At 37.5% G+C, this 15,105-nt stretch overlaps 1 protein-coding gene across 1 annotated transcript; it reads left to right on the top strand.

Moving 5' to 3' along the window:
• Positions 1-1,105: 1,105 nt before the first annotated feature.
• Positions 1,106-14,283, top strand: SMU1 (SMU1 DNA replication regulator and spliceosomal factor). The gene is made up of 12 exons (XM_081940415.1): positions 1,106-1,239; positions 2,126-2,336; positions 3,053-3,205; positions 5,394-5,504; positions 5,677-5,805; positions 6,578-6,697; positions 7,440-7,556; positions 10,003-10,130; positions 10,212-10,338; positions 11,329-11,496; positions 12,474-12,626; positions 13,381-14,283. Exons 1-12 carry the CDS (start codon positions 1,214-1,216, stop codon positions 13,477-13,479), a joined length of 1,542 nt encoding a protein of 513 aa, XP_081796541.1. The 5' UTR covers positions 1,106-1,213; the 3' UTR covers positions 13,480-14,283.
• Positions 14,284-15,105: the final 822 nt, after the last annotated feature.

Below are 15,105 nucleotides of genomic sequence, written 5' to 3'. Positions count from 1 at the left end.
TTTCAGTTCACCTGTCTGTTGAGCCCCTCTATTGGAAGCAACCCTATAGAATCAGGTGGGGTTGACTTACGGCAGGGGCAGGTGCACCGAGCCAAAGAGAAGCCGAGTTCGAATTATGTGACGTCACAATCCCCCCCATGCAACGGAAAAGTTCCGTGCGAAATACGTCATAGAGAACTCCCGAGGCGATTAGTTACAGGGTCACGTGCGGGACATATCACGTGACAAGGATTGCCCGGTCTCGATTTTATTTTTATTTTTATTTTCCAAATATCACGAAGTCGCAGAAGTACGACAAGTAAAAATCAAACAGTATTGCTAGCCTCTACTACGGGGCCCATTGGGAAGTTTATAGAACGATAAAACCTTTCTTCCCACTTCAGATGCAGCCTTAAGCCTTGTTTCTGCAAAGCAATGGCGATTTGCAGAAATGCTTCGACGATGCTATTAGGCAACCGAGTGCCACCTTCCGCCGATTGAAATATTTCAACGTGGATAATGCGAAACCAAAGAGATATTTTTTTTTTAAAAAAATACGGTTTTCTCTTTTTTAATTCTAGAAAAAGTCACTTCTCAAGAACATGTTGCGAGGAGGCAAAGGAAGGTTGTCATGAAGGTCTTTAAACTTGGCAACTTTAAGACTGGTGGACTTCAACTCCCAGAATTCTCAAGCCAGCTATGCTGGCTGGAGAATTCTGGGAGTTGAAGTCCACCAGTCTTAAAGTTGCCACGTTTGGGGACCCCTGGGTTAGGGCAATCTACTCCGCCTCCAGATTTGTATTACTTGTTAAAAATGGCTTAAAATGAACTGTCCGTCTCTTCCGTTCGCCAAATCCAGGCTGCATATTGATTTTTTTAAAAACACTCTTTACATCTCAAGTCGAAAAACCTTCAATCGGGACGACCCCCGCGAAATAGAAGAAGCTTCTTTTTTGGTACTACTTGACAGACATACTGCAATGTATTATTACATCTGTCGCACGTTTTTCTGATCGTTTCCCCCCCCGCTTCTCCTCTAAGCCTAAAGAAGAAGGGGGTGGGGGAGGCGGTCACAGGAGACCGGAAATGAAAAGCCATCGAGAGTTTATCATGTGGTGCATCTATGGTACGAAGAAAAGAGAAGTTGACCCGGAAGTGAACGAGCGGGGTGGTTGGGGGTGGAGCCAGGCTTGTGTTTCGGTGTCGAAGGTGGCGGGTCTGTACTTAATTCAAGATGTCGATCGAAATCGAGTCCTCGGAGTGAGTGTGGCAGGCAAAGGGGCGGGTGGACGGGTTTTGCGCTTGGTTCCCGCTTCCTTTGGCCTGTCCCAGGCCTAGCTCCTCCTGACTGGCCGCCCTGCAGCTTTTCCCGTTGGTCCGTCGCTTCACTTGCCGTAGCTGCAGTCCAGCGGCCGTGGGGAGCACCGGCTTGCTCTTAAGTTCATGCCGGAAATTTTCCGAAGGCGACCAAAGCTTCGCGCCTGTTTATTTTCTAGTTATTCATAAGGAAGGCAAAAGATACCGGGGTGGGGGTGGGGGAGAGAAAGAAATGCATTTGGCAACGTCAATACAGGGAGTCCTCGGCTTACGACCACGATTGAGCCCAAAATGTATATTGCTAAATGAGAAGTTTGTTAGTGGATTTTGCCTCGCTTTACAACTTTTCTTGCTGCATTTGTTAACTTCCCCATTGACTTTGCTTCTTGGAAGGTTGCAAATGGAGATCACAAGAACCCGGAATGTGCAGTCGGTTTTCAAGCCGATGCAACCAAAATGTGGGTCGGTTGTCAAGCATCCGAAGATAAAACATGTAACCATGGAGATGCTGCAACAATCCTAAATGTGAAAAATGGTCACAGCTTAACTTTTTTTAGGTGCTGTTGTAACTTCGAACGGTCACTAAGCTAACTGTTGTAAGTCGAGGGCTAGCTGTAGAATCAAAAAGGAGCGAAAGCATCTCTTAGTTCACTACACCATTGTGTAGTTTACTAAGCTCGGATTGAATTTTTTCTCTCTTTGAAGCAGAAATTAATATTGGAGAATGCCTTCTAATGAGACAGTATGAATGCTATGTGTGTGGGATAGAGAGAGACTGCAAATGGAATAAATATCAATAATTAATTGTACTAATTGTTTTTTTCCCCAGTGTTATCCGTTTAATCATGCAATATCTGAAGGAGAACAGCCTTCATCGTGCTCTGGCTACATTGCAAGAGGAAACTACAGTGTCTCTGAATACGGTGGACAGCATTGAAAGCTTCGTGGCGGATATTAATAGTGGCCATTGGGATACAGTACTGCAGGCAATACAGTCACTAAAGTTGCCAGACAAAACACTCATTGATCTGTATGAACAGGTCAGCAAGCTTTGTGCAATAATATTTTGAGTTGTATCTTCTGGCATATTTTTAATTGCTACAAAATAAATTGGCATTTTGTAATTTTGCAGAGTATTCATCTTTCATTTTTGAACAGAGGGGCAAATGGTGATACATGTATGATGTATCATATGTAGGATAACACAGATATCACAGCTTAATATTTGTGCCAGATGTCATGGCGTCACCACATAACTAATTATGGTGTCATGCACATATAATTTGATATATCATGGCATGTTATGGTTGCTGTTGTCTGTGAAAATTGAACCATCTCCATTTAGTATAAAATTATATTGGCGCCGGATGCAATCTGATTTCCCCCCAGTTTTTACAATCTGTCAATTATTTTTTAAAGATTTTTTTTCAAGAATATAAGCTTTGCGTTATATTGTGCTTCTGCAATGTAATATTGGTACCATATAACTGTTTTAAAGATGTTAGTGCATTTTATATACATCCCCCTGTTCATGCTTTGAGGGTTTTTTTTTTTCATAAAAAAAATAAGAATTTTCGAGACTTATGGTCTACACTCTTTCAGTTTTGAAACTTGAATCAAATTTTGATAACATTGATCAAAGTTTTCAGCAGTGTAATTCCATTTAAACTGAATTTACAAATCATATAAGTGCAATAGTTTGGTGCTTTAACACATGTTTGTATGACTAATAATTCTTTTTCTGTTGATATTTCAGGTTGTTCTGGAACTGATAGAACTTCGTGAATTGGGTGCTGCTAGATCTCTTCTGAGACAAACTGATCCAATGATCATGTTAAAGCAAACCCAACCAGAGCGATATATTCATCTTGAGAACCTTTTGGCTAGGTCCTATTTTGACCCACGTGAGGTAAAACTATATTAGCTCATAGTTTTTTACATGTATTATGTGAAATAATATGTGAAGGAACCACTAGGGCGACTAATCTGGCTCTTTAATAATATTATATTGTTGTTTATTTTGTCTATTTAGGTTTACTTTATTATTTTTCTCATTTACAGTTTGCAATATATAAAATATCTCATTTAATCATTTCTGCATAACGGAGGATCTAACGTTTACTAATTTCTGCATTTCACAATGATATAATTAGAATTTACAATTTTTGAAAACTTATATAGCTAATGATATCATTTCTTGCACAGATGCATTTTGTTGTTTAATGCAAAGCAAATTATGTAAGCGACCACCCAGTTCTAAAGTTATTGTTAGTTAATTGTGTAATTCAATTTGTAATACTATTGCATGGTTGATGAGTGTAAAATATGTTTAAATGTGCTTAAAACAATTCAGCTCTCTATCCCAGTATATCCCCCTAGATAGTGAAACGGGCAGCATATAAATGTAATTAATAAAGAAATGATAGATAAATGCTACCTGTCTTCTAAGAGATTTAGGACGTGTAAAAGAAGAAGTAATTTGATGTATTTCAAATATTGTTTGGATTAGTTCAGATACTTCTCTGGAACCAGTTTTAAGAATTTAAAATTCTCTGTTGGTATCCGCATACATAATTTCCTTTTGCCTCACATATTCTCTATGTTTGTTTGACTAATGTTACCTAAGGTGACATGTGTTTTCTTTGAAAATTCTGATTAAACCTGGCCTGTCTAAACAAGTTGAGGCATATATAAAACATGAAAGAGGAATATGACTTTATACTGAGGAAAGAGGCTGAGAATCCATGATCTTGTGCTTTGCCTAAAATTTAGAATTATTTCATGTTAGACATTTGTTTCACTGTGTCGTAAATAATAGTTCTTCATTACATTTCAGTCTGAGAAGTGATCTAGTTTGGGGTAGAATCAATATGGTACCTCTGTCCTTCTTTATGTGAGAGAGTAGGAGAATGCAATTTTGGTGATCTAGCTTGTTTTTGAGATAACTTTTGATATAATCAACAATCTGCTCTTCCTCAAATTGTCTTTGTGAGTTGGAGATCCTGTACAACGGCTCTCCTGTTTGCAGAATGGTTTTACATAACAGAGTGTGCTTTTAGATTTGGCAGTGGTATATTGTTAGGTACCAAAAGGCACTGCTTTGTCCACAGTTCTATTTAACATTTATATAAAGTTACTGGGACAGTGCCACTGTTATATCTTTGAAGCTCTATTTGTCCAGATCTTATTTTTATGAATGACAGAAAAATGCTTTTTGTTCCTTCCTGTATTTTACATTCCCTATTCCTTGTTATTGTAAAGTGTGCATATTTTGTTTTATTGTGTATTTTTATTTTATAAACCAAAATGGATTTATTTTGTTCAGTAAACATATAGATACTATTTCCCTTCTCAAAGTTGTATTGTTTTCTATTTGCTTTTAGATCAGTGTAATTTATGCAAATAAGCAATCAGTGTTTCTTAGCTGGCTGAATTCAATTCTGTCCCTCACTATTCAATAAGGAACAAAAATTAATGTTTCTACATAGGGTATGCTCTTCAAAAAAATAATTATTTATTTTTCATATTACGTCCAATTTTTCTGGAACTATATATTAGACAGGTTTGCTGATACTAGTTAGAAAGACTGTCAGCATGATGTTTGGTCATTTCTGAGAATATAATAATTATTAAGTGATCGTTGGATTTTATTATGTATTGGCATGGAAAATTGCTATTTTGAAGGTAGGTAACATTTGAACTGTGAAGACTTTGTTTTTCTTTCTTTGCTGGGAGATATTTTGATGTGTCCTCCACTTTCTCTGGCTGAAGCTGTCATGAAGCAGAAATAATGTGCATTTTAACAATAAGTAGAAGGTTGGATTAAAGTTTTCTTCTGAGTCAAACTAAATAGGATTGATCTTTCCCAATATAGTTATTTCTACCAAATTTATCCCAACACTTAAAGCTGTGTTGTAAATTTAGAATTGCATATATAAAGTGTCAATTTTTAATAAAACATCCAGCTGACAATCCAGACAAATTACTGGTTTTTGAGAAAGTGGCAGATTTCTCAAAAGGAAGTTACTGCTCTGTATATCTCTGGATCTGAATGAATTTGGAAGCATGCAAATCCAATGATTGATGTTGCATTTCAGGCATACCCAGATGGAAGCAGCAAAGAGAAGCGGAGAGCTGCCATTGCCCAGGCTTTGGCTGGTGAAGTTAGTGTGGTACCTCCATCTCGTCTTATGGCGTTATTAGGACAGGTATTTCCTCCCCCTTAAACTTAATTGATGAGTATGAAATGGAAAACTGATTGTTCTTTAAAGCCTATGATTATTAATCTTTAATACGGTGCTTAGAAACCTTTCTTTTAATGTTTAAGTGTCCTTTCAAAAGTGTTACAATCTGTATCTGTAATCCTCTTTGGTATCGCAGGCCTTAAAATGGCAGCAGCATCAGGGGTTACTTCCCCCTGGTATGACTATCGACTTGTTCAGAGGAAAAGCAGCTGTCAAAGATGTGGAAGAGGAAAAATTCCCCACGCAGCTGAGTAGACATATTAAGGTGGGTTGTGAGGAATATGCTCAAGGCTTAATATATCTCACTGGCTGGATTCAATATTGTCATATGGCTTATTTTATTTAGCTCGTTATGAGAACCCAACTGTGATTCCTTGATCAAACTCTAATATATTCTAGATGACATCCATATTTTAAAACAGTCATTTTCCACATGTCATTTTCGTTCTTGTATTTTTTAAAAAATAAAAGCAAAGTTGATTTTAGTAAGGAATTGGACGAGAGCCAGATTGGTACAGTTGTTAAAGCGCTAGGCTAGAAACCGGGACTTTCAGTTGTAAAGCATGATATCACATGACCACATTATTTAAGAATGACAATCCCATTATCCCCTGTTGCTATCGATAAGTAAAGACCTCCTGGTAACTTCCTCACAACTTCCAACAACATGTGGGAGAGTGGAAGCTGGCAGGAAGTGGCAAGTCCCAGCTGGCTTGCAAGCAGGCTGGTCGGGAGGTAAATGACTGCAACTTGCGCCTCCCACATGCTTCAGGTGCAGCACCAAGGCAATGCTTTTTGGATCCAAGAGTAAAATAAGATCAAGATCCAATTAGTGAGTGATCACCAGGGTATCATTTCCAGGGTTATAGAGAAGAAAGGCACTGCAGACTACTTTTGTACAGTTGCCAAGAGAACTCCCATCAGTGTAACCATGTATCCAATGGGAATTAAGTTTAATTTGAGGATATCTTTACCTTTCCAGTCTAGATTAGTACATATTATTTGTTATATGCTATTTCTTTCTTCCTATGAAACAGTTTGGGCAAAAGTCTCACGTGGAATGTGCTCGATTTTCTCCGGATGGTCAGTATCTGGTTACTGGCTCTGTGGATGGATTTATTGAAGTCTGGAACTTTACTACTGGGAAAATCAGGAAGGTAAATTATATGACTTTTCTTAACTGCCATGTGAATTGCTCAAAACTCTGCATCAATTCTTTAGGCACAATAAATGAAGATGAGTAATATGAACTCTTCTGAATTTCCAGAGGAAATTAGAATAGAATTTTAAATTGGGATATACAGTGCTGAACCAAATGTTCAATTTGTCTTTTTTTTAAAGCAATGCAGTGTAATGTCCTTTTTAAAATGGAAGCCCATAGAAGATGTTATAAGGTGCAAGATCCGTGATCCATATCAAATGTTTTCTTCTTTGTTTTATCTTTGCTGTTGTTGGGTGGGTAGAAAACTTTGGGAGATTAAAATGGGAAATAGAATGGGAGTTCTTGCTGGTTACTTTTATATTTCAAAATTAGAAATAAATGTAGGTGGAGAAAAATGGGTTTTGGAGAAGATTTGTAAAGAGGCAGTAATGTTGATTGTTATTTGTATAAACGATGGGTACAGTGTTGGAAACTCCAAATTTATTGAGTAACAATTAACAACATCTAAGGTATGCACTTTGAGTATAGAAGAGCTTAGCCTCAATCCTTGACTTATTGACTTATTCTGTTTCAAAGAATCTCATGGCCCTCTGAATTGGAGAGGCACCACCAGTCTGGATTTTAATAGTATGATTTAGCATAGTGTGACTCTGAAATGATTTTGTATACATCCGTTCTTCCCAATGCTTGTTTTTATCTTAGTTCTATTAATTTGCTTTGCTCACTGCTTTGTTTAGGATCTGAAATACCAGGCACAGGATAATTTTATGATGATGGATGATGCAGTGCTATGCATGTGTTTCAGCAGAGACACTGAAATGTTAGCAACTGGAGCACAAGATGGAAAAATCAAGGTATGCTGTTAAGGACAGCTGGAGGCCCATAGGGGCACCCAAGGACTCACTTATAAGCCATGTTTCCTGAATGTCTAAGACATGACAGACACACAATACTGGGAGTTTGTCAGGGCTCAAAAGAGTATGAATTGGAGAAGGAGCTGACGTTGTGACGATACGGACGTGCGTTCTCGGAGCTCTGAGATTGCAGCCAATACTTTTACCGCTGGGTGGTCCACCTGGACCTAAACTGTCCCGAAGAGACGGTGACAGAGAAGAGTATGTCTTGCTGATCTCAGGGACATTGCAAAGTCCCTGATTGATCCAAGAGAATCTCTTCTAGCCAGCGATAGAAGCGCAGCCCCAAGGTGCTGAGGTCGGGACAGCTCCGCAACTGGAGGAAAGCGGAAAAGAGAAAGTGTGTCCATCTGGTGAGGAAATTTTATTTTTACAAAAGAGACTGCCCAAAAAAGATTAAAACCAAATTAAATTTGTAAAGAAAAGAAAAGAAGTGGCGAATTTAAGCTATTTTGGACAGTGTGTTATCCTTTTTTTAATGGTCTTCTATAGATGGAAGTTTTGCAAATACTTCCTACTTTTTAAAGTGAAACTATTGGCTTTTCTTCTACTTTTTTTTAACCTATGGTTTAAATCTTTTTTTTTACTTTCACAATACTGGCTTGGATGGTGTTTTTTTTTTCTTTTTATTTTGTTCCATTTTGTTCCATTTTTATTTTGTTCCATTTAAGAGCCTTGTTTCTTTTAAGCTTGGAATATAAAGAGGATATAAAAGGAATATAAAGAGAGCAGTAACATCAGAAGGAAAAGAAGTTACACTGAGACTTGGAGGTTGGAGGCTAAATTCTGGAAATATTTTTCTCTCTCTTTTCTTTGATCATGTTGACCTAGCACTTCAAAGGTTTTAGCTTGCAAAGAGATAAGATGGGTTGTTTATGCAGGTGCCCTGTGGATGTCTCTTTGGCAGCGAGAGAGAAGTGAAAAACAAAGCTTTGTTTTCCAACTGGAGTGGCAGTGTTTATAAATTGGACAATAACACAATACCAAGAAGAAACCATAACATTACAACAGATTATGTTTGAAATTCAAAAATTATTAGAAACATCAGGGAGAATTGAGAAGAAATTGGAAAATATAGATGATAATATAGCAACATTTGATGAAATTAAGATAGCCAGCTAATGGGAAAAGTGGAGGTTAGAGTCTCAAAAATCCAAAGGAAAAATGAACAAAGAGGCAAGATAACTGTGGATATTGACAGTGATCTGAGCATGGTTGGAAATGGAAAGAATGGAACATGGAAAGGGAAGAGAGATGGAAAGGAGCCCTACCCCAGATTTCAAGGTATAGAAGGAGAAAAAAAGAGAAGAATTGATGGATTTAAGGAGAGGAACTTTGACAAAAGCACTACTGAAAAGAGTATGAATTAATCATCTTCTGAAAGTGTGTTCTTGGTCCTTTCTCCATGATTTTCTGTACTGCTTTCTAAGCATTGATTCATGGAGAGAGGTTAGAAGTATTTTCCTGAAGTTCTGTGGAGATTCTCAGTCATCTAGGTCACAGTTGTCCCAAAGGTACTTTTTCAAGAGGCAACTGCACTTTCTGGTTTTTCTTTGAAGATGTTTCGCTTCTCATCCAAGAACCTACTTGGTTGAGAAGCTCAGAGCTGAAGAAGTTTCTTCGATGAGAAGCAAAATGTTTTCAAAGAAAAACCAGAAAGTCCAGTTGTCTCTTGAAAACGATCTTTCGGATATTTTCCTGAAGGAAAATAATTCTACTCTTCCTTAGCATCAGGAACAGTTTGTACAGTCCCCAATCATGGTGTATAAAGAAACAGAGACTGTAAACTGTTCCTCTCTACCTCCAAGACTGCATAGCAAGAAACAGGTTTATGGCAATGAATCATGCAGAAAAAGCAGTTTTCTATGGGTGCCCATTTCGGGTCCAGATTGTTTTGTTTTTTCTTTATGTTTTCCTCTTCTGGCAATTTAATGACATTCACTAATCTCAGATATTCAGTTAATAAAAGGGTCCAATTTGAGTACAAGAGCTGCAGTAGCGCAGTGGTTAGAATGCAGTACTGCAGGCTACTTCTGCTGACTGCCAGCTGATTGCAATTTGGCAGTTCGAATCTCACCGGGCTCAAGGTTGACTCCGCCTTCTATCTTAGGTTGGTAAAATGAGGACCCAGATTGTTGGGGGCAGTATGCTGACTCTTAAACCGCTTCGAGAGGGCTGTAAAGCACTGGGAAATGTATATAAGTCTAAATGTTTTCTCGTTCAACATTCCGTCCCAACAATGGCCAATATGCTGCCCTGGAAAAGTTATTTTATTCATAAGGACAAGCAAAGGGTATGTTTTGGGTTTACCTGAATGAGCCAGGCAATTTGGCAGGAAATGTTATTGTTGTGTGATGGTAACATCAGTTCCTTGGTTTCTCTGAAGGTGTGGAAGATTCAGAGTGGGCAGTGTCTGAGGCGATTTGAAAGAGCCCATAGCAAAGGTGTCACCTGTCTGAGCTTCTCAAAGGATAGCAGTCAGATTCTGAGTGCCGCCTTTGATCAGACAATCAGGTATTTCTGATTTTGCAATACATTTGGCTGTTCCATCTGACTTGGACAAATGAAGCTAATATAGTTTTTATGCTGTAACAGGATTCATGGCCTGAAATCAGGGAAGACTCTCAAAGAATTTCGTGGTCACTCCTCATTTGTTAATGAAGCTACATTTACACAAGATGGACATTATATTATTAGTGCATCCTCTGATGGCACTGTGAAGGTACGCTCCCGAGTCCCAATCACTAGGTGTAATTTGCATGATTAGTTAAAATCTTTGCTTGTTGGTTTGTTTGTTTTCTTGAAAACATATTCTTAGTAGTATAGGTAGTCTTCGATTTACAACCACAATTGAGCCCAAAATTTCTGTTACTAACTGAAACATTTGTTGTGATTTTTTTTGCCCCATTTTATGACTTTTCTTGCCCCATTTACGACCTTTCTTCTTAAAATGAATCAGGGCAGTTGTTATGTTAGTAGCACAGTTATTACGTGAATCTGGCTTCCCCACTGACTGTTTGTCAGAAGGTCGCAGAAGTTGGTCACATGACTCAAAGGCGCTGCAAAATGTCCTAAATATGAGTGCGTCACCAAGCATCTGAATTTTGATCACATGGCCATGGAGATACTGCAACAACCATAAGTATGAAAAATGGTTGTAAGTCACTTTTTTCAGTGCCGTTGTAACTTTGAACAGTCATTAAAGGAGCTGTAAGTTGAGGACTACAATACAGAAATATTTACAAATGCTGTTCGCTGCCTGGTCCGGGTAAAATTAAACTCAATGCAATTTCTGTCTCTCAAATGATTTCTACCAACTGCAGCGTTTTCAGACATATGTGGTTGCTTTGGTTTTTGGCGAACTTCTCCCCCCGCTCCCCTCCCAAAAATAGTTTGAGTTTAAATTAGGTTCTGGATGCTGTCTTCAGGTCAATCTCTTTTAAGTGACTTGATTAGTAGTTTTTTCTTTTTCTTTGTTTTTAATATTAGTACAGAACGGGTTGACTTTTTGCACTAAAATCACTTTTGAATGAAATGTTTATATTAGCACCCATCATAAAAGACAGGATATACAAATGGAGAAAAGGCCTATGTATTATGGGAAACAATGGTACGGTTAGGGCCATTATATACCCTGCATGAAGACACACGTGGGGTATGCTTGGGTTTCATTCTAATATGGAATTTGCATATTTTCCCGTTTGTTTATTAGGTTTGGAATATGAAGACCACAGAATGCTGTAACACCTTCAAATCCCTGGGTAGCACAGCTGGAACAGACATCACTGTGAACAGTGTGGTTCTCCTGCCTAAAAATCCGGAGCACTTTGTTGTTTGTAACAGATCAAATACAGTTGTCATCATGAACATGCAGGGGCAAGTACGTAATTGGATTGTGTTTTAAAACATCTGTGAGAATGCAGTCGGTGTTCCTTTTGGATTCGGTAACTGACAATGGCAAGTCATGGTTCCCACTTTTTCAGATTTGTAAGACTTTTTAAAGTCATGATTAAATGTTGCATTGGTTGGTTGAGGATGCTGAATTAATCTTTAGGATTTTCAGGTAATCCAAAAGAACCTTATTTTAGCTTATATTTTTAGCTATTTGGTTAAAGCTTATATTTTCATTTATACACAATTTTAAATTGGTTTGGAAGGTTCTTAGCTTTTGCTTCAGTGAATTTAGTCGGTTAACAAATGCTAAAGAGATCTCAGAAATTTGTACTGAGAGAAAAATCCTCTTTTCCCCATATATTAGCCCACGGTATTTATACTTTTTATTTTTATTTCTTATTATTAAATTTTTATGCTGCCCATCTCTCCTGGAAGGCGAGTCTAGGAAGCTTTAGAGATTGTATATTTTTTTAAATCAAGGTTTATAAATGTCTCTAGTAACATCATTTATAGCACATCTCACTTATTAAAGATGCTTATTACTAAAATCCTCTTATACTGTAAGGTTAGCTGGTGTTCTCCTGCTTTACATTTAATATATTTCCAAAGACAAAAGCAAAGGAGCTAGTGAGGTTTGAAATATGCGCATCGTAATACTTGTACTGTATATTGAATCAAAAGTAAGGTGAAGATTTATTATACATTTCAGCTCACACACACACCTTCTCCAGGTGGAGAGATAAAACTCCTTCTTAGCCTTTGGTCTCTGTCCATCAGCATCTTTTAACCTCTGAAGATCTGCTTGCTACTTGTGCTGTTGCTAATAATTTGCAGTAGAGATTGCAATTCCCTAACGTTTTACTCTGTCCTTTGGAAGGGCGTTGTCACAAGAAATGAAAACTATACCTTGAATAATACGGCTGCTGATTTCCTTTTTTTCTTGTTAATATTTCAACTTGGTAGATTGTGAGAAGTTTCAGCTCTGGTAAGAGAGAAGGTGGTGACTTCGTCTGCTGTGCCCTTTCTCCTCGAGGCGAGTGGATCTATTGTGTGGGTGAAGATTTTGTCCTCTACTGTTTCAGCACAGTGACTGGCAAACTGGAGAGAACACTGACGGTGGGTAGCAGAGGGCATCTTGGTGACAACCTAGCAGCAGTTCCATATGCGGTAGAGACCAGATTTGGCTCCCTGGCCCCATAGACCTTTCCACCAAATCTAATATTTCCCCAGTTTACACTTAACAAAATTCCTTGGTAGAGCAGGTTTCCTTCTCAAAAAATCACTGGTGAAGATTACAAAACTTTCTGCCCTGTTTCCTGATTGCCATCCCACTTTTTCCCAAACCCAAATATCTACCAGATGTATAGACTTCAACTTCAGAATCTTTTGGCCTGCTAACATGGCTGACATTTGAAGTCTTCAGATATAGGGTGTATCTGGAAGCCTGCTTTGTGGCTTCAGGACTTATATAGCACTTAGGACTATAGCCTTGCTCGTTCAGGACTTACTTCAACTTTAATTCAACATACAATCACCTCCGGTGCAAGTAAACCATAAACCATGCATTTAACAAACCCCCAATGTTTCTCAAATTAGATGTAATCCTCAATCACAAAGTCAACATTTAATTTTTCTCCTTTTCCTGTAGGAAATCTAATAGGGATATCCAAGCCACAAGAAACAAGTAGTCGGGTTGCTGTTTATTATTAAAGCTAGTTCTACTATTTTCAGAATCCATTCTTCCAGAAAACACTTGTTTTTCTTGATTATTTTATATTCTTTTAGGATAGAGGAAGATATGTATAGAAAATACTTCATCTGATCTTATCTCTGGAGATAATCATGTTTCTTCTTTCTTTCTGATGCTAAGGTTCATGAAAAGGATGTCATTGGTATTGCTCACCATCCCCATCAGAATTTGATTGCTACCTATAGTGAAGATGGGTTGTTGAAGCTGTGGAAACCTTAGAACTGCATAAATTCCTTCCGCATATGGCTACTGAAACTCCTGGGAAGTGCGTACCATGTGCAGGGGATATGTCTCCAAAAATATTTTTAAAAGGCTTGTTTTAATTTATACTGAATTTCATATTCAGCTGTCTGAAGAGGAACCTTTAGCTATATATAACGCTAGTTGTGTCTGCAAATTGAAAAATCAGTTCAATTTCTATGAATGTTTTCATACGTTTCATTTCTGCTTCTTACGTGAATGGCATTACTTCTACATATTTTTGGATTTAAAAAAATATAAAATGAGATTAACTCTTAGTTAAGGGGGAAATGAAGAGCAAATAAATACATGCAGTTTTGCTATTTAAAATGGCATGTTAAAATTTTGGCAGTATTTATGGAAATATAAAGCACATATTTAAACATTGTCTGTTGAAAATTATGATCTTGCAGATTGTTATTTGGCTGAGTGAGATCTCTTGTTATCAAGGTAAATGTACCATTTAAAGGAGATTAAGAGGGGCTGGGAGTTCCTGCTCTGGTTAAATGTTAATTTCCCTCTCCTATTTAGAATATATAAATTGTCTTGAATAGGATAGAAACTAATTGCTATTGTTTTGTAGACTTTTTGATGTTCTGAAATATACTGAGTTTATGTTACAAGCTTCATCTTATTTTCAGAAAATAAAATATTTTTCCCTTGAAGAATTGTAATTTTGCTGTTCAAAATGGATATTTTGTTTCTAAATTTGTGCAGATTTTTTTTTGTAGCTCCTTTTTTAAAAAAAAGCACTGCCTGTTCTACAATAAAATATTTCTTAAAGAGGCATCTGGCTTAGAACTTTTCTAACTTTTCTTTTAAAATAAGACCAAATTTGAAATTTATCGTGTTTATAAAGAAAGTATGTTTTCTTGACTGGTGAAGAAATGGTTACTTATTGAGTTGCATCTGCAAATTAGTACTATTAAATGTATATCCATCTTTCCTATAAATATTCATTGGCATCAAGAGGAAATCTCATCTTTTTTAATATTCTAGAGTAGGCTGTGGATAGAGATTGACCCTGATGTCTAATTCCTTAACTATGACTATACTCTAATCATGCTTTTTGCAAGGTATGGTAATTCATCCAGCCAATCAGGAGAGAGGGAGGGAGAGTTCATGGTAAAGAAATAACTATAGTATGTATTGTACTTGGTGGCATGATCTAGGACAGCTTTTCCAGTGGCTGCGTGGTAACACTATGTGCCCCAGACTTTTCCTTTTTCATGTTCTAATCTAATATCCTTTACAAAAGCTCAGTTTGGGGAAAATTTTTTGAGTTTAGGGAGAATTTATTATAGGAATGACAAAAGCTTACTCCCATTTCAACTCTCCTCAAACACTGATCATTTCTTAACTGGAAAAACCCTCTACGACCCTACCTAAAATGTGAATGTGTGTGTGTATGTAAAGGTTCACCTCACACGTATGTGCTAGTCGTTCTTGACTAGGGGGCAGTGCTCATCTCTGTTTCAAAGCTGAAAAGCCAGTGCTGTCCGAAGATGTCTGTGGTCATGTGGCCAGCATGACTAAACACCGTAGGCGCACAGAACACCAAAGGTGTTTCCTATTTTCTCTACTTGCATTTTTACATGCTTTCAA

The sequence above is a fragment of the Natrix helvetica genome (assembly GCF_964273705.1).
Source record: "Natrix helvetica genome assembly, chromosome: 2".
NCBI lineage: Eukaryota > Metazoa > Chordata > Lepidosauria > Squamata > Natricidae > Natrix > Natrix helvetica.
The sequence above is the reverse complement of the archived record's forward strand: the minus strand, read 5'-3'. Positions and strand labels throughout refer to the sequence as shown.